The following is a 21,315-nucleotide window of genomic DNA, read 5'->3' as shown; positions in this document are numbered from 1 at the left end:
TTTTTCTCACTATACACCCTCCTCTAGAAAACTTATATGCTCATTTGCATTCCAGTACCACTTATACGCTGATGAGACCCAAAATGTATCTTTCCTCTCCTAATATCTCTCCCACTTTATTCAATCAGATTATACCAACTGTCTCTCTGCAATTTCCTCTTGGATGTCTCCACAATAACCTCCATTTCAATATGTCTAAAACTTAGCTGCTTCTTATTCCCCCTCTTTGAGACATCCATCACCTGACATGTCTCTTACAGTTAGAGACTCTATTCTCAACACCTTACCCCAGGTCTGCTGTCTTGGGGGTCACACTTGACTCTGAATTAACATTCAATCCAAATAAAGAAGTGCTCGCCAAATCCTGCCGTATAACCTATGCAACATGCCCAGAATTAGACCTTTCCTTACTCAAGAAATGACAACAATAATAATGAATTCCCTTGTTTTGTCACACATTGATTGCTGCAATCTACTTCTTAATGGCCTTTCCAAACAATGCCTCTCCCCCCTCCAATCTTTTATGAATGCTTCAGCCAGATTCATACACCTAAGTCACTGATACATTAGCTGATCTGCTCTGCCAGTCTCTTTATTGGCTCCCCATACACTCCAGAACACAATTCAATGTATTAACCCAAATCTATTAAGCACTCAAAAGCCTTGCTCCCAACTATATTTCCTCTCTCATCTCCAAATACTCCTTGACCCATCCTCTTTGATTAACCTCTAGCCTACGTCTCTCCACTCTTATTATCTCTACATCACTCTCCTATCTCAAGACTTCTCATGCAATGCTCCTGTCCTCTGGTACACTCTACCCGCTAGATAAGACTGTCTCCAAACGTATAGCTTCAGATGCTCTTTGAAAACAAGCTATCCCAAACCTTATGCCTCTGTACCCTCAACCTGTAGACTATAAGTTCTTTAGAGCAGGACCCTCTTCCTCCTGTACTAGATTTGTTTAGTCTGTTATGTTTTTTTGTATCTTATCACAAATCATTCTCATTGTATACCTCTGTATTCAGTGCTACAGGAATTTTTCATAAATGATAATTATAATAATAATATTGCTGAATTTTCTAAAACCATACTATCTATCATATTTGTATATATGTTTTTCTGTATATATATTTTAATCTTTATCTATTTATGTATCTATATTTCCACTGACCAGAGAAGTGTTTCATTATAAACATACATGCGCAAGTGATTGTTATTCATGATGATTTAATTTTTGAATATTTATAAAGTACAATGCTTAGTTCTGCACAGGTATTATAACATTATACATATGGGTATTTATAGAGTTGCTTTATGTTCAAAACTTAGTGTGATTTTTAAACCCATTGAAATACTTTCAGTGTTTTATTTTATCTCCATGCACATTAAATTCATAATATCAGCCTCATTAGATATGGCTTTTATTGGCTTAACAGTGACCTCCTTGTCCACCATGCCCTTGGCCTCCAAGACCTTGACCTCCATGCCCTTGGCCTCCATGACTTTGGCCTCCATGACTTTGACCTCCTTGACCTCCATGCCCTTGGCCTCCATGACTTTGACCTCCATGACCTTGACTTCCATGTCCTTGTCCACCATGCCCTTGGCCTCCATGACTTTGATCTCCATGCCCTTTGCCCCCATGACCTTGTTCTCCATGACTTTGACCTCCGTGACCTTGATCACAATGCCCTTGACCTCCATGACCTCCATGACCTTGTCCGCCCTGAGACTGATCACAATGCCCTTGACCTCCATGACCTTGACCTCCATGCCCTTGGCCTCCATGGTCTTGACCTCCGTGACCTTGATCACAATGCCCTTGACCTCCATGATCCTGGCCTCCATGTCCATGACCCCCTTGTCCTTGACTGCCATGACCTTGTTGTTGGCAAGGATCTAATTGCAAAATAGAGCAGTACACATGGAATCAAAGAAAAGCAAGAAATATAACATAATTTTTAACTTAAAAATAGAACAATCCTGTGTGGATTATATGCTTTATTTTAATATACTAGAGTTCAAACATTAGCTATTACTGGTATTATTATTATTATTATTACTAATGCAACTAATACCATTGTATATAAATTGCCAACACTATGGGTTTCAATACAGGTTAAGAAAAATTAAATCATAAAACATAAAGCAAAACATGTTAGAGAGTTCTGGGTAATTTACATAAAGTGATAGTATACTTGCAAAATGTTATTGTTTAAAAAGATAGATAATCCCCTTATTACCCATTCCCCAGTTTTGCATAACCAACACTGTAATATTAATATACTTTTTACTTCTGTGATAACCTTGTATATAAGCATTTGCAGACTGCCCCCTATCTCAGTTCTTTTGACAGACTTGCATTTTAGCCAAACAGTGCTTACTCATAAATAACTCCACTGGAGTGAGCACAATGTTATCTCTATGGCGCATATGAACTATCACTGTCTAGCTGTGTAAAAATGTCATACAGCCTTAATCTAATAGATGAAAATGCCCCAACAAAATACATAAGATTCTTCATTTAAGATTTACACATAGACAATTTAATTTATAAAACTGCAGACAAAGTGCTGAAAATGTTTTTTAAAAAATATATAAATACCCTTGCATTGATCGTGTTTCTGTTGTCCTCCTCCTTTGGCTGCAGGCATTGTTACAGGTTCTGGTTCTGGTAGCAGAGAAGATGAAGCTGCTTTGGATATTTCAACAGGACCTTGAGGAGCTGCTTATATACACAGTTAGCTGCTATTACACAGTGAGTAAGAATAATGATGTATTTGCAGGACCATGCACCATCCAATGAGAATCTGTCATGACTGCTGCATTAATAGTTAGGAATGACTTAGGGCAGGTATATTTACAGAACAGCATTTCTTTGATCTCATCACATTTTATAAACTAAGTAATGCTCATGTATCACTGTATATTAAGAGGTTGCAGGTAAATTGTATGTTCCCTATAAAGAGATGGGATTTAAAATGTGTCACAAAAGAAAACACATCATGTCTACAAAGTATCTTTATATACACAGTCATATCCTTTTGACATAATAAAATAAAATATAAGAAGGAAGGGTGAATCATTTACCAACTTCCATCAAATCCTTAAAAAAAAAATTCCTACAAAAATAAATAAAAAATTAATTGTTACAAGTTTTAAAGGGATATTATACTGCTAAGTACAACCTCAGTGTTATAACTACTACTCGTCACCATTGTATTGTTTTCCCTCCTGTAAATGCAGTTCTGTTTAAAGCCATTCTCTTATTTTCCCTCATTACAGAATCCAGCTGGTAAAGCTCTGCCTTTTATACCGGGCACTGCCATCTTGTAGCTCACGTATTGCTGCATCATGTGATAGGAGCAGTGCACTTACACAGATCTGCTTTTTGACCGCTCTACTCTGGCACTTCAGTTTAGATCACATAATAGAGAGGGGAAGTGTTACATGTTTGCAGTTTTTTTTGCACAGTGTAAAAGTTACGTAACAAATATAAGCTCCAAGAAGGCGCTAACTGATAATTGTAAGGGGATACAATAAGAGAATGACTTTGAAGACTGCAGCAGGCACAGAAGGAAAAGTAATAGCATCTTGAGTAGTAACCTAATACTGTAGTTTTACTTTTTAAACAGGAGGACAGCATTGTGTTATTTTGTCTTGTTACTATAATAATCTTTGCTGCAATTTATGTCACATCATAGTTATAAAAACATTAGGAAATCTATCTGGTAGAATAATAAAAGGATTCTAAGCTATGCTCTCTATAGAAACCAAGGACAGGATTTATTTCTGTGTATTTTCATATTGTGGAATGTTGCTAATTAAAAACTAATTGACTTACTAAGATATGGCACTCTACTTACTCTATTCAAAGATATAAACACGTTTTTATAATCGCCTTAGATTCCAGAGATGGCAAACAATAAAAAGATTTATCCAGGTATTTATAGAGATATAGGGGCCGATTTATCAAATGTCGCTGTTGCAAATCATGTCCGCCCGACATAACCAGCGTATCATTGCACAAGCACTTCACAAGAAATGTTTGTGCAATGTGGCCCCCTGTACATTTGCTGCCAATCTGCCGCTAGCAGTGGGTGTCAATCATCCCGATCGTATTTGATCGGGATGATTGCATTCTGCCACCTCAGTGGTGGCGGACGAGTTAAGGAGCAGCGGTCTTAAGACCACTGCTTCTTAAAGGGACATGAAACCCATTTTTTTTCTTTCATGATTCAGATAGAAAATACAAAGTTAAACAATTTTGTAATTTACTCCTATTATCTAATCTGTTTCATTCACTTGGTATCATTTGTTGAAGGAGCAGCAATGCACTAATGGTTTCTAACTGAACTCACAATCGAGATTTATATGCAGCCACCAATCAACAGCTTGGACCTAGGTTCTCTGCTGCCCATGAGCTTGCCTAGATAAACCTTTCAGCAAAGGATAATAAGGGAAGGAAGCAAATTAAATAATAGAAATAAATTGGAAAGTTTTTAAAATTGTATTCTCTATTTGAATCATGAAAGAAATTTTTTGGGTTTCATGTCCCTTTAAATCCTGTTCCCAGCGAGCTGGAAGGCTCGCGTGGAATAAGCAGCATCTGCTTCTTGATAAATGTACCCCATAGTGCAACCATTGGCCCTTTACTTAAATGTACAATTTACTTAGGCAAGCAGCTGAGAAGAGGTTATTGTATTCAAAGATAATGTAGAAACACCCGTTAAATGGGCTGGGCTGTTTCCTACCCCCACTGGGAGTTTTATTTCTGCTACTACCTCTTTTAAAGGACCAGTCAACACATTAGATTTGCATAATCAACAAATGCAAGATAACAAGACAATGCACTAGCATTTAGTCTGAACTTCAAATGAGTAGTAGATTTTTTTATAACAAATTTCAAAGTTATGTATCTTTCCACTCTCCTTGTACCATGTGATAGCAATCAGCCAATCACAAATGTATATACGTATAGTTTGTGAGTTCTTGCACATGCTCAGTAGGATCTGGTGACTCAAAAATTGTAAATATAAAAGTTTGTGCACATTTTTTCTTAATGTAAGTAAATTGGAAAGTTGTTTAAAATTACATGCTGTATCTGAATAATGAAAATTTAATTTAACCTTAGTGTCCCTTTAACATAGCTTCCGTAGTATTTACATTTTCAGTAAAGGGGGCACTTTCAAAAGGCAAAAACTGCTATTTCAAATAACAAAATAAAGGTAAATCAGTAAATACACTCTACAAGGTAAAATGGATCATGGGGAACATATTAAAAAGGAGAACACTTTACAATACAATCCCTTTAAAGGACACTTCGGATGCTCAGATGATGCAATTTTACAATCTGTTAAATATTATATTACAGTTTTTGACCAATACATTTGGTTGCCTTACTCAACAAATCAGGAACTATACTTTGGGCATGATAGGCTCTTCTTAAAGGGCCATTCCATTTTTTAGAATTGCATAATAAACCAGTGCACTATCACATACTAATGCATGATAATAGCTACTTGTTAGTCAAATATTAATACTAGCGAGTATTTAGAGTAGCTAGCATCATACATTAGTATGTGATAGCGCACTGATACATGAGTTAATAGTTATAGGAAGTGGTGTAGATTGATTATAGTGTTGCACTTTAGGTAGTTGCCAACACATAAGTAAGTGTTGTATGCATTTATTGATACTAGTATGCCGGCTCCACTATGAGAGCATTATTATGTATCCTGTTATGTGGAATATAGTACACATTGTTTTAAGAGCTAATCCCATTAGGAGAACAATACCTCCCTCCAGACAGTCTGGCGCCTTCATAGAGGCCATAGGAACATTGAGATTTCCACAATGGATCGGTCATTGTTTCTGGGTGATCCAGAGCGAGTGGCAGCTATTCTAAGAATTCATTGGAGAGATACTGGTCCCCAGATGTCAGAGTCCAAAAAGCGACATGATCCGTTACTGGGGGCCGGAGCGGTAGCCAGATAAAGGTCCTAAGGAACAGTCAAAGGTGGTTCCAGAGGGAGCTCCCTCTTAGTATTCACCCCAACCCATGTCCATCGTCTGTATGCAAAGCCCTCAAAAGAGCGTAGCTCTGGAGCAAGGGGCTTTCGCAGCATCCTAGGTTAAACTCCAGCAGAAATCTTTGGCGATCCCAGCCGGCATATAGTTCCATAAGATTCCGTATGGGTTCCAGCAAGGAAGAAAGGGGTAAAGCGGGGTAGCGATCAGCACTTTCAGGGCAAAGTTCAATTACTGCAACAAACAAGGGGAACTGGTGGGAAACATAATAATCCATCTGGTGAAGGGATCGTCCTTGCAGCCTGGCATTCATAACCATCACAACCCCCTGATGGCAGGGTCGACGGGGATAGGGAAGTACCTGCAGCACAGACTGCCCAGAGATAGACCACCGGATTAACCCTCTAGGCTGGTATAGGCTGCTGGTCCGTGACAAGAAGCATAATTTTATCAGAGTTGTTTATTTATTTGAGTAAATGCATTTGGTGATTTTTGGTAAATAGATTTAGATTGAGGATTAATGCAAGCTTATATGTATTTTGTTTGGAGTATTAACCGTGTTTGTGATTTGTGGGTGACTTTGCGAGTCCTAACCATTTGGTTATTTAAGGGTGACATTATGGTAATCACTCACAGGTGATTCTACTTTTTTATTGACCAATAGTTTGTAAGTTCAACGTGTATATATAGCTAGCATGTTTTTATTGAATTGCATTAGCCTGATGAAACAGCCCTGTTTAATGGCTGAGAAATGTGTCGCTTTTGATTGTTAATAAAGCTTTTTTAACTTTACGCTTGCTTGGGAAACTCTTGTCTCTCAGTAATCCTATAGAAAAGTAGAGAAGGCGCCACATAGCATACTCTGAGGATAAAACCAATGCACAACAGGTGTATATGCCCTCACATGTGATGAAGCACTCAAAATAGTGCAATTCAGGCAGCCCTGATACTCAGAGTTGCCCAGCTAACTCGTCTCTCGTCATAGAGCAGGGGACCTTGTTTGTCCACAATTCCACTTCATCTATCCACAGTTCCACCACTACTAGTCAGTCAGAGTACCAGTAGCACAAATAGGTCAAAAATGGTGTTGGGATATAACAAACTGCTCAAGAGAAGCTTCTAAAACAATAAGCAAGTTGTACAAAACCAAGTGTTTATTGAAACACGTTAACAACTATTAATATGTTTCAATAAACCCTTGATTTTATATAACTTGCTGTTAACATGTTTCAATAAACACTTGATTTTATACAACTTGCTTATTGTTTGAGAAACTTTTCTTGAGCAGTTTGTTATATCGCAACACCATTTTTTACCTATTTTTGCTACTGGTATGCTGACTGACTGGACGTGGTAGAACTGGGGACAGGCGAAGTGGAACTGTGGACAAGCGAGGTCCCCTGCTTTTTGACAAGAGGCGAGCTAGCCGGGCAACTCTCAGTATTGGTCTGCCTGAATTGCACTGTTTTGAGTGCTTCATCACATGTGAATGCATATACACCTATTTTGCATTGAGGAGAGCACTCAGGAGAGCAGTCATATTTATTCCTTCTTGACCATATTGGTCTATATTGGACTTAATAGACTTTGATGCTATTTGTATACATCTGTACACTGTATATGTGTACTTATTGGCACTATTTTATTCACTATTTCATTAGTGGTATTGACACACCTGTGTGTCAGTTTTTATATTCTCTCTCAGTCCACTGTTCGAGCACATTGAATGACCTCAAGAATTTGTTCCTTCACATTTAATATCTTTTTTATCAAATATGCTTCTCTTTTCCTTCTATCATCTACTATACATATTTAGATCAAAGTCTTTCTTTGTACATTTTATATTTAAGACCATGTACCATTTTAGTAGCCCTACTTTGGATGGTTTCTAGTTTACTTACATCCTTCAGAAGATATGGTCTCCAGAACTGTACACAGTATTCCAGGTGAGGCCTAACTAATTATCTGTAAAGTGGCATACTAACCTTGCTATTTCTGCTTATAATACCTCTCCCAATTTAACCAAATATTCTACTGGCCTTATCGGCTGCACTGCTGCATTGTTTACCAAATTTTAAATCATCTGAAATAATAATTCCCAAGTCCATGCCTCTAGTTACAGTCACTAATGTACCAATGAGACTGTAATTGTCCTTTGGATTTTTAAAAACTAAATGCATAAGTTTGCTCTTGATAATATTACGTTATATCCCATTTATTTACTCAGCCCTCCATTTTTTTAATATTATTGCTCGTTTGATCCATCCATACTAGAACATCAACTCTTTTACAAATGTTTGTATAATCAGCAGACAAGCGTCCCTTCCATTGGAGCCCACTACCAATATCACTGATGAACATGTTAAACAAATTAGGTCCAATAACTGACCGCTGGAGAGCACCACTGGTAACAATAGTGGTAACTAACCCCTCATTTGAATGTACTCCATTAATCGAAACCCTCTGCTTTCTAGCCTTAAAGGGCCATTGTACACTAGATTTTTCTTTGCACACATGTGTTGTATATTATCCATTAATATAGCTTATCTGGGGGTGTTTTTGTAACAATGTATAGTTTTGCTTATTTTTAAATAACATTGTGCTGATTTTCAGACTCATAACCAAGCCCTAAAGGTTTAGCTGTATACTGATCTATACAGACTTCACATTGCTTCTGTTTGTATAAAGGGTCTATTCATATGCAGGGAAGGGTGGATGGTCTGCTCTCAGCCACTTTCAGTGGGTGTGCCAGACTAATCTCAGCAACAGTGCTAAATTGGGAACTTCTAAGTAAGTTTTTAAAATATTTTGTACTGGATTTTTATATCAGTATTTGTGCATATTCTTATAGTAGTGTCTATTACATGCAGTTATATGAAAATTGGTGTATACTGTCCCTTTAGCATTCTAAACACTTAACAATCTTAGGATCGACTCCAAAGCAATATATTTTGTGAATCTTTGATGTGTGGGATAGTGCCAAATGCTTTGCTAAAGTCTCGATACATCTATGGCTCCTCCCTGGTCTATTTATTTAGTTACCAAAAGAAAGAAATGATTTAGATTAGTCTGACATGATATTTCTTTGTCTTCTGCTCCATAAATCTGTAACTGTTTTTCTCTGCATATTTACCTTGGATTTTTACATTTTTATTTTTCATTCATATTTAATTTTTGTACATACATTCTATATTTTGAGGAAGTCTTTCGATTATTTTATGCACTCTTATAAATATTATTGATTTGTCAAAATTGGATAACATATGGTTTATTATAAAAAAAAAATAATTCTGTATATATTGTTTGTACATTCCGTCATACCTGTATATTTAGGTTTTAGTTCAAATAAGCACAATCACCTTTGAATTATATTAAAATCCAAAACATTTCTTTCATGATTCTGATAGAGCATGCAATTTTAAACGACTTTCTATTTTACTTCTATTATAATTTTGTTTCTTCATTCTCTTGGTATCTTTTGTTTAAAAAGCAGGGACTTATACTTAGGAGCCGGACCATTTAAGAAGCAGTTTTGCAAGAATGTTATCCATTTACAAGAACACTAGATGTCAGCACTATTTCCTGCCTTGTAGTGTTTAAGATGCCTACCTAGGTATCTCTTCAACACAGAATATCAAGGGATTGAGCCAAGTTTGATAATAGAAGTAAATCGGAAACCTTTTTTAAATGTTATGCTCTGTCAGAATCACAAATGAAAAGTTTTAGGTTTCACTTCCTTTTATGTATACTAAGGGAGCTGCATGCACAAGAAATTATGACCGAACATTCAATCATTTTTATCAGTAGAATTTTTTCCAATGAAAAAATATTGCAAAAATCCTTCTAGTAAAATTTGAAATGCACTTCAAACTCTTTTGTTTCTTTAAAATAATATTACTCACATGTAATTAGAGTTTAAACAAACTCTTTAGCTTACACGTAACATATAAAGCATGACTTGTGAGATATGTATGTATATAGCTTTCTTATCTATTTATCATGTATGTATATATGTATTCCTGTATATATGTATGTATCTATCTATCATCTTTCCACCAATCAGAGCACTGCATCATTATAAACAGACATGCACACGTGGTTGTTTTTCATGATGATTTAATTTCTGAGTATTCATAAATCACAATGTTTAGATCTTGCACAGATGTGTTACATTATACATATGGGTATTTATACACTTCAAAAATGAGTGGGGTTCTTCAGCCCATTGAAATCTTGTCTCCACCCCAATGAATTTAATAATATCAGCTTCCTTATTATCCAATGGCTTAGATTGGATTAACAGTGACCTCCTTGTCCACCATGACCTTGACCTCCATGTCCTTGACTGGCAAGGCAATGGCCTCCATGACCTTGACTACCATGCCCTTGACCTCCATGGCCTTGACCTCCGTGACCTTGTCCTCCATGTCCTTGATCACAATGTCCTTGACCTCTATGACTGTGGCCCCCATGTCCATGGCCTCCCTGACCACTATGACCTTGTTCTCCATGAGCTTGATCACAATGCCCTTGACCTCCATGACCCTGGCCTCCATATCCATGACCCCCTTGACCACCATGTCCTTGACCACCATGACCTTGTTGTTGGCAGGGATCTAATAACAAAATAGAGCAGAGGAATACACATGGAGCCATTGAAAAGTGAGAAATGCAATTTTCACATTGCAAATATCACAATCCTGTATAAGTTATATGTTTATATTTTAATATAAAAGAGTTTAAACATTAGCTATTATTATTATTATTATTATTATTATTACAAATTCAACCAATAACTTTGATTATAAATTGCTGGCACACTATAGGTTTCTATACAGGTTAACAAAAATGACATCATAAAACATAAAGGAAAACACAAGTTAGAATATTGATACAGAAGGAGTTGTGGGTAATTTACATAAGGTTTATAATATAGATGCTGAACAACTTGATTAAGATTAAAGGGTGCTTTGTGATAGATGATGTCTGATTATATAATATCCCACAGTAGATAGAACAATTATTTGTAAACTAATATTTTGTTATTTATTTTAATGCAAGTAGTTATTTGATTGGCTACTAGCTAACAACATATTTAGTAAAGGAACCTTCTAGTGTAATTCTAACTTAACTATAGCATCAATGTTCATACGGTTTAACAAGCCTTCATATAATAAGTCCTAATGCCCTGACAAAATATAGAATTTTACCTTTACACTCCATAAACAATGTGATCTACAAAGCTTCAGTCAAAGTGATGAAAATGTACTAGCAAAAAATATATATATATACCCTTGCATTGATCTTGTTTCTGGTGACCACCTCCTTTAGTTGCAGACATGGTTGAAAGTTCTGGTTGTTGTAAGGAGCAGAAAAGATTTAGTTGCTTTGGATATGTCAACAGGACCTTGAGGAGCTGCTTATATACACAGTTAGCTGCTATTACACAGTGAGTAAGAATAATGATGTATTTGCAGGACCATGCACCATCCAATGAGAATCTGGCATGACTGCTGCATTTAATAGTTAGGAATGACTTAGGGCAGGTATATTTACAGAACAGAATTTATTTCATCTCTTATAATTTTATAAGCAAAATATTTTTTCATGTATCACCATTATAACAATAATTTGTGGGTAAATAGTATATTCCCTATAAAGTGGTGTGATTTAAAATGTGTCATAAAAGAAAACACATCAAGTCTAGAATGCAAGTTATATACAGCAAATTACATACAGTCAGCAGCACTTCTCAAAAATGTTTACTGGAGAAAAAAAGGTGCAAAACAGCAACAATACACTGCAAAGTTTCAGGGAAAATCCCTTAAAGGGACAGTCAAGTCCAAAATAAACATTCATGATTTACAGTAAATAGGGCATACCATTTTAAACAATTTTCCAATTTACTTTTATCACCAATTTTGCTTTGTTCTCTTGGTATTCTAAGTTGAAAGCTAAACCTAGGTAGGCTCATATTCTAATTACTTAGACCTTGAAGGTCTCCTCATATGTGAATGCATTTAACAGTTTTTCACTAGAGGGTGTTAGTTCATGTGTGTCATAAAGATAACATTGAGCTCACGCACGTGAAGTTACCTAGAAGTAAGCACTGATCTGTCAAAAGAACTGAAATAAGTGGGCAGTTTGCAGAGACTTAGAAACAAGTTAATCACAGAGGTAAAAAGTATATTATTATAACTGTGTTGGTTATGCAAAACTGGGGAATGGGTAATAAATGGATTATCTATATTTTTAAACAACAAAAGTTCTGTTGTTGACTGTCCCTTTAATCATGTGCAAGGTATATAGTCCAGGGGCATAGCTAGATGTCACTGGGTCCCAGGGCAAAGCCTGTGGCAGGACCCCCATTTCTGGCTATTTCCAGGAGCATATGTGTTTATATGTCTATAAATACATATATTCACAAATAAATATGTAAATACATATGTATACACATACAACCATACCTCTATACATAATTATACATATTTAGACATGGGTATGTATGTATCTCTGTGTTAAAGTCCTTTGCCTGCTTTTTTTTCCAAACACCTGAGACCCCATATCTTTAAGCACTTATGTCTTTTTTATGCAATTTGTTTTTGAAAATGTTTATTATACAGTGTTATTATGAGTGTAAATATTCAAACACAAGAGAGGCGCCCAAATGTGTGTATCTGTGATGAATAACACTAAATAGCACAGCAGATATCTTTGTGCAGGGTACTCACAATTTTGAGAAGCACACCTATGTGCTTGTAGGCGCAGGCTGGTTATTAGAGCTAACCAGCCTGCTCCCTCCGGTCTCCACTCTCTTCAAGACAGGTGTATGGTAGTGATAAGCTCACCGAATAAGGATATGAAAGCAATGATGTAAAATCAAAGTTCTTTATTAAAACATGCTGTATCAAACAGCTTCATATAACATACAATCCTTAATGTGAGCATATGACATATGGGCTTAGACTCCATATGAAGTGTAATATGTGTTAAACAAGTTAACAACCAGTTAAGTGTGCAATCATAAACAATTTAAACATATAATACAAACAGTTAATAGAGTGCTTAAACACAAAAATCCAGTGCTAGAACACAGAAAAAAAATATATAAAAGTTACCACGAAAAACAATGTGCATTATGTGTGATACTATAAAGCATAAACCATGATAATAAAAAAGAAAATAAGTAGCTACAGAATCAATCAAGAGTGCCGGCACACCTTTAAATAAACAGATAAAAACTCTCTTTACAATGATATAAAAACATCCATGGGCCAACAAGATAAATCCTAATATCAAGTTAGAAATAATTGAGTCGCAATGTTTGAAACAGAATCCCAATGTATAACACGGAGATGAAGAAGATCCTGTTCCAAGATTATCCTATGTGGAAAGTCGTCCTTAATGAAGTGATCACCTAAAATAAAAACAAAAAAGACCTATACAAAATGTGTCTGCGAGGGAGTTCTATAAGTATTTTACTCACCCAAAACAGACGATCCTGGAAGAATAGATAGCCTCACAAATCCCTTACGAAATAACGTCTACGTGTTTCAGCCCTTTACAAGGGCCTTTCTCAAGATATAATGAGGCTAAGACAATGTTATTAATTTAAAGGAAAGAGGTCCAATCAAACATATTTTATTTGGTACCAAAGTATGTAAAGGGCCGTGCACGTGACGGCATTAGCGTCACTTCCGGTACGTCATTGGTGACAGGTACTACTGTCACTTCCGGTCGGAACCTACGATAGTGAACGATGGCCATTTTGGAAAAGGATCACATGCGATACCAACCTGGTAAATGGAGATATGCATGTAATAATCTGGTAATACTAGTTGTCATTATAAGAAAAGGAATTGGCCAAAAAATCATAATAATAATAATACCGATTTGTAGATACAGTAATTGAGATTTTAGGCTAAATATCCTCCAGGATTTACAAATTGCCGATAAGACATGTGCAATGACAATTATAAATGTCAAATGTAAATTACAAAATAATGAATATATAAATTAAAAAATAAAAAATAAAAATGCATGAAACTAACAAAAATCGAAGTATGAGTATTATTATCACATACAATTTATGGGTTTCAATAACATAGAGAACCATTTATTGAACTAATCCTTAAAATCCAACAAAAAGAACAGCTTAAATTCAAAATTACTTAAACTACAGCGGAGAAGCTAATCTACGCCTAACCTAATTACTAGGTAGTATGAAAGCGGATACAAGAATTAGTATGATAATACATGTCCTATTAACCCAAATCTCCCTCTATGGACATAGAAGTCTATTAAACTAGGTGTACTACCTCAAAGTTGGCGTTTAATCCTTTAGGGTATATGCAATCTAGATTAAAAATACATTTGGATTCAGTTCTCAGCAATCTTAGTTCCATATTGCCCCCTCTCCAATCTGTTTGTAATTTGCTTATCCCCATATATTTGAAGCTTTTAACACTCCCTCCATGTACTTCCTTAAAGTGTTTGTATTGGGGCAGATCAACTTTCTTCCATTTGATCTGTAATAGGTGCCTATCCTTTAGCTGTTTTGTGGTCTGTCCCACATACTGCAGACCAGACCCACATTCAATGAGATAGACAAGAAATTTGTCTGTGCATCTAATAGTCTGCTTTATTTTAAAGGTCTCATTTGAGATCTTTGATTTGAACATATCCGTCTTTTTGCCATGCTCACAGGCTTTACAAAGGTTGCACGGGAAGAAGCCCTCCAGTTTATTACCCATTACCCCCAAGACACCAGTGGATTTCTTAGTATTTGGGACACTGGGTGCTAGGATAGACTTCAAATTATTGGCTTTCCTATATATAAACTGTGGTTGTGCTGTTAGTTGCTCTCCTATAATGTCATCATCCTTTAGGAGGTGCCAGTGTCGCCTTATGATGTTTTCTATTGTTTTCCTATTTTCAATATATTGAGTGATGAATGGTACTTTTAGACTGGCTTCATTTCCCATTGATGTTTTGGATTTGTAGGCCAGAAGAGTATCTCTTTGTATATCATTGATTTCATTGATGGTTTGATCTATGGATGTTCTATTATAGCCTCTCTCTGGAAATCTGTCTTTGAGTACCAAAGATTGTTTATCCCACATATCGTCACTAGAACAGTTCTTTTTGATCTGCATAAATTGACCTTTTGGAATATTTGAAATCCATTTGTTGAGTTGACAGCTAGTCTGATGTATGTAGTTATTGCAGTCTACCTCCTTGAAGAATGTTGATGTTTCAATATTCCCATTTTTCACACATATGTCTAGATCTAAAAAGGTTTGCTGATCTGATGAGTGAATTTTAGATTTATTTAATTGTGGTTCATGACCTCTAAAGTGTGTGTCAGGACTTCAAGGTTGCCTTTCCAAACTATGAGCAAATTGTCAATATACCTCTTATAGAGGACCAGGTCCACGCTTGCTGGGCAGGAATCCCAAAATATGGACTCCCATCTGCCCATATATAAATTAGCATAGCTTGGCATGAACCTGGTCCCCATAACTGTTCCACAAATTTTTTCGATAGAATTTGCCCTCACAATTAAAATAATTGTGTTTCAATTTAAAGTCTATGCCATCGAGTATAAATGTTTTTTGTTCCTGTGGCATATGAGTATCTTTATTTAAATAGTATTCAACCTTGTTGATGCGGAATGCAAGTATACAGTGATGTCACATCGCTTGTAACAAAAAATAGCTGTCATTTCATTCAATGCTTTTCAAAATATTCAAAACCTCAGTTGAATCTCTGATATAAGATGGTAAGGATCTCACATGGGTCTGTAATTTTTTGTCAATGTACTCAGAGAGGTTGCTAGACAAAAAAACTATGCCTGATATGATTGGTCTCCCAGGGGGGTTATCCAATCTCTTGTGGATCTTGGGCAAATAATAGAACACTGGTATCTTAGGGTGCTTGTTAGTGAGATAACTGTACTCTTTTTTTTACGATAATTGAGATTTTAGGCTAAATATCCTCCAGGATTTACAAATTGCTGATAAGAAATGTGCAATGACAATTATAAATGTCAAATACAAATTACAAAATATATGAATATATAAATAAAAAAAATAAAAAATAAAAATGCATGAACCTAATAAAAATAGAAGTATGAGTATTATTATCACATAAAATTTATGGGTTTCAATAACATAGAGAACCATTTATTGAACTAATCCTTAAAATCCAACAAAAAGAACATCTTAAATTCAAAATTACCAAAACTACAGCGGAGAAGTTAATCTAGCCTAACCTAATTACTAGGTAGTATGAAAGCAGATACAAGAACTAGTATGATAATACATGTCCAATTAACCCAAATCTCCCTATATGGACATAGAAGTCCATTTAAATAGGTGTTCTACCTCAAAGTTGGGGTTTAATCCTTTAGGGTATATGCAATCTAGATTAAAAATCCACTTGGATTCAGTTCTCAGAAATCTTAGTTCCATATTACACCCTCTCCAATCTGTTTGTAATTTGCTTATCCCCATATATTTGAAGCTTTTAACATTCCCTCCATGTACTTCTTTAAAATATTTGTATATGGGCAGATCAACTTTCTTCCATTTGATCTGTAATAGGTGCTCTTGAATCCTATCCTTTAGCTGTCTTGTGGTCTGTCCCACATATTGCAGACCACACCCACATTCAATGAGATGTGTGCATCTAATAGTCTGCTTTATTTTAAAGGTCTCATTTAAGATCTTGGATCTTGGATCTTCTGGTATTGATTTTAACTTTATGATTTGTTTTTAATTATTCTCATAAATTGTATTTTTAATAAATTCCCATGTATTTGATTCATTGATCCAGTATAATCGTTATATTGGTCTATTGGCTTATCCAATTTTATTGGCACATAGATTTTGTCCATATTTGGCAAAAGTCATAAAGGCTCATTTCACCTATCTTTTTCAGTTGATTGCCAGAGGAGCTTCCTGTTATTTACATATAGTTAATGTATATGGCTCAACATATCAGTCAAGTCCTAAGCTACTAGCCAGTACAAAATCTTACTCGCCACTTCTTATCCCACCCACACCACACCCTCTACTTTACCCCTCTCTTTGCATATGTTTAGCCATTTTGAAACATTTTGTAATATTATTTTTATTTTATACCATAACACATTAAATAATGCTACATACAGTAATACATTAACACAAATAAGTTCATGGCAGTTAGAAACATCAACTAGAGGTTCTGGGGAAGAAAACAGCTTGAAACAAAAAGGAAGTTGTTGAACATAGAGAGTGCTGACAGCCATGGAAGTTCATAGCAGACCTGGAGATATTTTTTTTAATAATTATCATCACTCCCTTCTCTCTCAACTATTTATCTCCACTCCCTCCTATCTTTAATCTCTCTTTCTACCCTTATGCTTCTCTCTCAGGACATCGGGCCAATTTATAAAGTGTCTGTCCGACATGATCCACTCAGCAGATCATGTCCGACGGACATCTCTGAATGCTAACAGCATACACTGTTGGCATTTAACACTGCACAAGCAGTTTTGGTGAACTGTTTGTGCAATGCCGCCCCCTGCAGATTTGCGGCCAATCGGCCACTAGCAGGGGGTGTCAATCAACCCGATCCTTTATGATTGGATGGGTCGATGTCCACAGCCTCAGAGGAAGCATACGAGTTAAGGAGCAGCGGTCATAAGAAGGCTCGAGCGGAAACAGCTGCATTGGGGCCGATTGACAGCTTGTGAAATCGGCCCCATTATCTTCTCTTTACTTCTCTTCTATCTCTTTACTCTTTTTTTCTCCATTGTTTCTTAACACTACCTTATTCTCAACTTTCACTTTTCCTCTGCAATATCTCTCTGCCCTGTTTACCCTTTCAGAAGTACCCGTCTAAGCACTAATGTGGTTCCGACAACCCTGGAAGAATAACATATCCATACACTTTTATGGCTACATAATATTCCTTTACATAATAGTTTTAGCACATAGCCCAAAATGTGCGTTTGTCAGTTCTGTTATAGGAATGTACAATGTGCCAACTTTGCTAATTACAACATGCCCCCAGACTTCAGACTCAACATTGACTAACTAACTTTCACTTGCCACAGTTTAATTTCCACTCCCCAATGGCTAGTGGGCTAGTGGAAATTTTGAGCCCTTAATACATGGGGGCCGATTTACTAATGTAGCGTATCATGTGCGCCGCACATGGATTACTGCCAACAGCATATGCTGTCGGCATTTATCATTTTACAAGCAGTTCTTGTGAACTGCTTGTGCAATGCTGCCCCCTGCAGATTCGCCGCTAGCAGGGGCTGTCAATCAGCCCGATCGTATAAGATTGGACGGATTGAAGACCGCAGCCTCAAATGCAGAAGGCTCACAAAGAAACAGGGGTATCAAACTCCATTGGGAGCTTGATAATTTGGCCCCATGATGTCTCACAGAACAAGCATGAACTGCTAAAAACAAAACAAAAACATAAAATAAAACACTTAGAGAACTTTTGCAAAAATAGATTTGTAAATACATGTTAAAGTTAAAGGGACACTGAACCCACATTTTTTTCTTTTGTGATTCAGATAGAGCATGACATTTTAAGCACCTTTCTAATTTACTCCTATTATCAAATTTTCTTCATTCTCTTGCTATCTTTATTTGAAATGCAAGAATTTAAGTTTAGATGCCGGCCCATTTTTGGTGAACAACCTGGGTTGTTCTTGCCGATTGGTGTATAAGTTCAGCCACCAATAAAAAGTGCTGTCCAGAGACTGAACCAAAAAAAAAAAAGCTTAGATGCATTCTTTTTCAAATAAAGATAGCAAAAAAAAAAGTAAAATTGATAATAGGAGTAAATTAGAATGTTGTTTAAAATTGCATGCTCTATCTGAATCACAAAAGAAAAAAATGGGGTTCAGTGTCCCTTTAAATATTTGTGCTGGCGGTCTTGCAGAAGCAAAAAAAAAAGTTTTTAGGGGTGTTATTGAGGTTGTTCTTCAGGATTTAGAAAGGCATGAATTCCTTTGTGGAGTGTCTTGTCTCAGTAATGTCTTAACTTCTTAAAGCTGACAAGGTTGAATTTTTTTTCTAGTATTCATTTAAGCATAGGAATAATGAACTGCTTTTTAGATAATGATGTTTTTTCATTTTGATTCTTTGCTAGTTAGGGTTTTTGTCATGCCGGTATCCTTAACAGCAGTAGTTCTAAGTTACGGAAATGCTTGTGAGATAAAAGTGTCTCTGTTCATTTTCCTAGAACTGATCTCGCTACTGACTGATTTAATGAGGGTCGGGTATGAATCTTAAGATTTTTCCTGCACTGAATTTGCTGATTTTTTTTTGCAAGATAATAGTTTAACAAATTATTTTTTTTATGAATTTAGCCCATTGTCTCAGTTTTAAACCAAATATTTGCTAATTAATTTCAGAATGGTTATTTTATTTTACCGTTGTAAATTGAAACCCAGTTTATAATGTAAGTCAATGGGAAATGAGGGAGTTAGGTTCCAGGCCCCTCTCAAAATTGACATAAGTAACACCTAATACATTATTTTTAAAGCTTTGAAATAAAGACAATAAATGCTAAACAGCAATATAAACAGTATCAAATAATCATACAACACAGAATATATAATTAAACTAAGTTAAATGAACAAAAACATTTGCTAAAACAGTATTATAACCTAATAGAATAATCACACAACACAGAAAATATAATCAAACTAAGTTTAATGAACAAAAACATTTGCTAACTGCACCTAATAAAATAAATTACACAACAGATTGCATCATTATCAAACTAAGTGTAATGAACAATAACGTTTTTTACTTGCACTTTTCTGCAAACCGTTCTCTACATTGTTAGCATGTTAGATAATATTGGGTCTGCACCTATTCTATGCATTTCAATCTGCAGTGATTAATAAGCAGTTAGGCACCCTCACCTCAAGCTGCTGGACAGGAAGATAATAGGGAAGTGCCTGCTAGATCTTGTTTGCTCAATAGCTCTAGACTTCTCTGTGTACACAGATTCATTTCAGGCTGTAAAGCTTGCTTAATTTTCCTGCAACACAAGCGGACAGCTCCACCTACTGGCTATTTTAATTAGTGCACTGCTTTTCAATGCATTTCAATAGCAGTCACATGACTGAAAAAAAAGGTTGTTATTCTGAAATGGCGCAAATTGAACCGGCGTAAACCGAGGGCCACCTGTATTGTAAAAAAGGGGAGATGTCTCCTAATGAAACTAATGAATCTCTCTGTAGAGCTAAGTTAGCAGTCAGCAGGGGGTGCAATTTAAAAATTAAATCCTGCAGCCGATATATATCACATTATGCTGCTTTCTGTGTATAGCGTCTTACAATCGCCTATATTTACGTATGCATGTTTTTTTCTATTAGGGTTATAATTATTTTGAGTGTTTTGAGAATAAATCACAACCTTTTCGTTTGTAAAAAATAACTGTGAGATCTGTAGTGCGAACATCTTTACATAATTACGCTGGGATTAGAGAGACAATTTCATATACACTCATGGAACGCCCATCTTCAGCCCATTTTACGAAAGAACAACAATTATGCTTTGTATTTTGCATTTATAAGTACACATTTCTGTGTGTTTTTTGCATATCCAGTGTACTTAAGTTACAATTTATGCTTTGCATATTTAATATGATTGTATCTGTGCAAGGGGTACACTTCCCACAGGTAGGAAACTAGGTATTAGAGAAGTTGCATCAACCCACAATTATGTCAGAGCATGTTATAGTTGTCATCAGAAGTTTTTGTTTTTAAAATGGAAATTAGTTTAGTCAAATTTGAAAAGCATTTCAAATTCTTATGTTTCTTTAAAACATAAGTAAAAAAAATATTTCACGATTCAGAAAATACATGCAATTTTAAATGCTTTTCCAATTTATTACTATTATCTAATTTATTTTGTTGGCATCCTCTGTTGAAAATCATAACCAGGTAGACCCAGGAGCAGTAATTACTGAGAGCTAGCTGCTGATTGGAGGCTGCATAATTCTGCATCTTTCAATTTAATCACAAAATGTGTTCAGCTAGTTCCTTTAAAATAATGGCACTTGATCTATCTATCTACCCTATCCACCATCTAGGTATGTTTCTATATATCGATATATGTCTATAAATCTATCTGTCTGTCTATCTAATTAATTAGCATCTGTCTACACTATCTTTCTTTTTATCATCTATTATCTATTTATGATATTATGCATTATACAGTATATATATATATATATATATATATATATATATATACTGTATAT

General features: G+C 35.6%; 1 protein-coding gene across 1 annotated transcript; it reads right to left on the bottom strand.

The window, feature by feature from the left end:
- Positions 1–1,432: 1,432 nt before the first annotated feature.
- Positions 1,433–2,659, bottom strand: LOC128640372 (uncharacterized). The gene is made up of 2 exons (XM_053692867.1): positions 2,609–2,659; positions 1,433–1,902 (listed from the first exon to the last, which is right to left on the bottom strand). The coding sequence occupies exons 1-2, from the start codon at positions 2,655–2,657 to the stop codon at positions 1,433–1,435; spliced, it is 519 nt and encodes a 172-aa protein (XP_053548842.1). The 5' UTR covers positions 2,658–2,659.
- Between the last annotated feature and the right edge of the window lie 18,656 nt (positions 2,660–21,315).

This window comes from Bombina bombina, chromosome 9 (genome assembly GCF_027579735.1).
Source record: "Bombina bombina isolate aBomBom1 chromosome 9, aBomBom1.pri, whole genome shotgun sequence".
Classification (NCBI taxonomy): domain Eukaryota; kingdom Metazoa; phylum Chordata; class Amphibia; order Anura; family Bombinatoridae; genus Bombina; species Bombina bombina.
This window is presented reverse-complemented; position numbering and strand designations above follow the sequence as displayed.

Excerpts from the sequence above, each read along its gene's own strand:
- LOC128640372 (XM_053692867.1), bottom strand. The coding sequence starts at position 2,657 with ATGCCTGCAGCCAAAGGAGGAGGACAACAGAAACACGATCAATGCAAG. Across the intron at positions 1,903-2,608 it reads GAAACACGATCAATGCAAGG|ATCCTTGCCAACAACAAGGT; the intron begins GTATTTATATAT and ends TTTTGCAATTAG.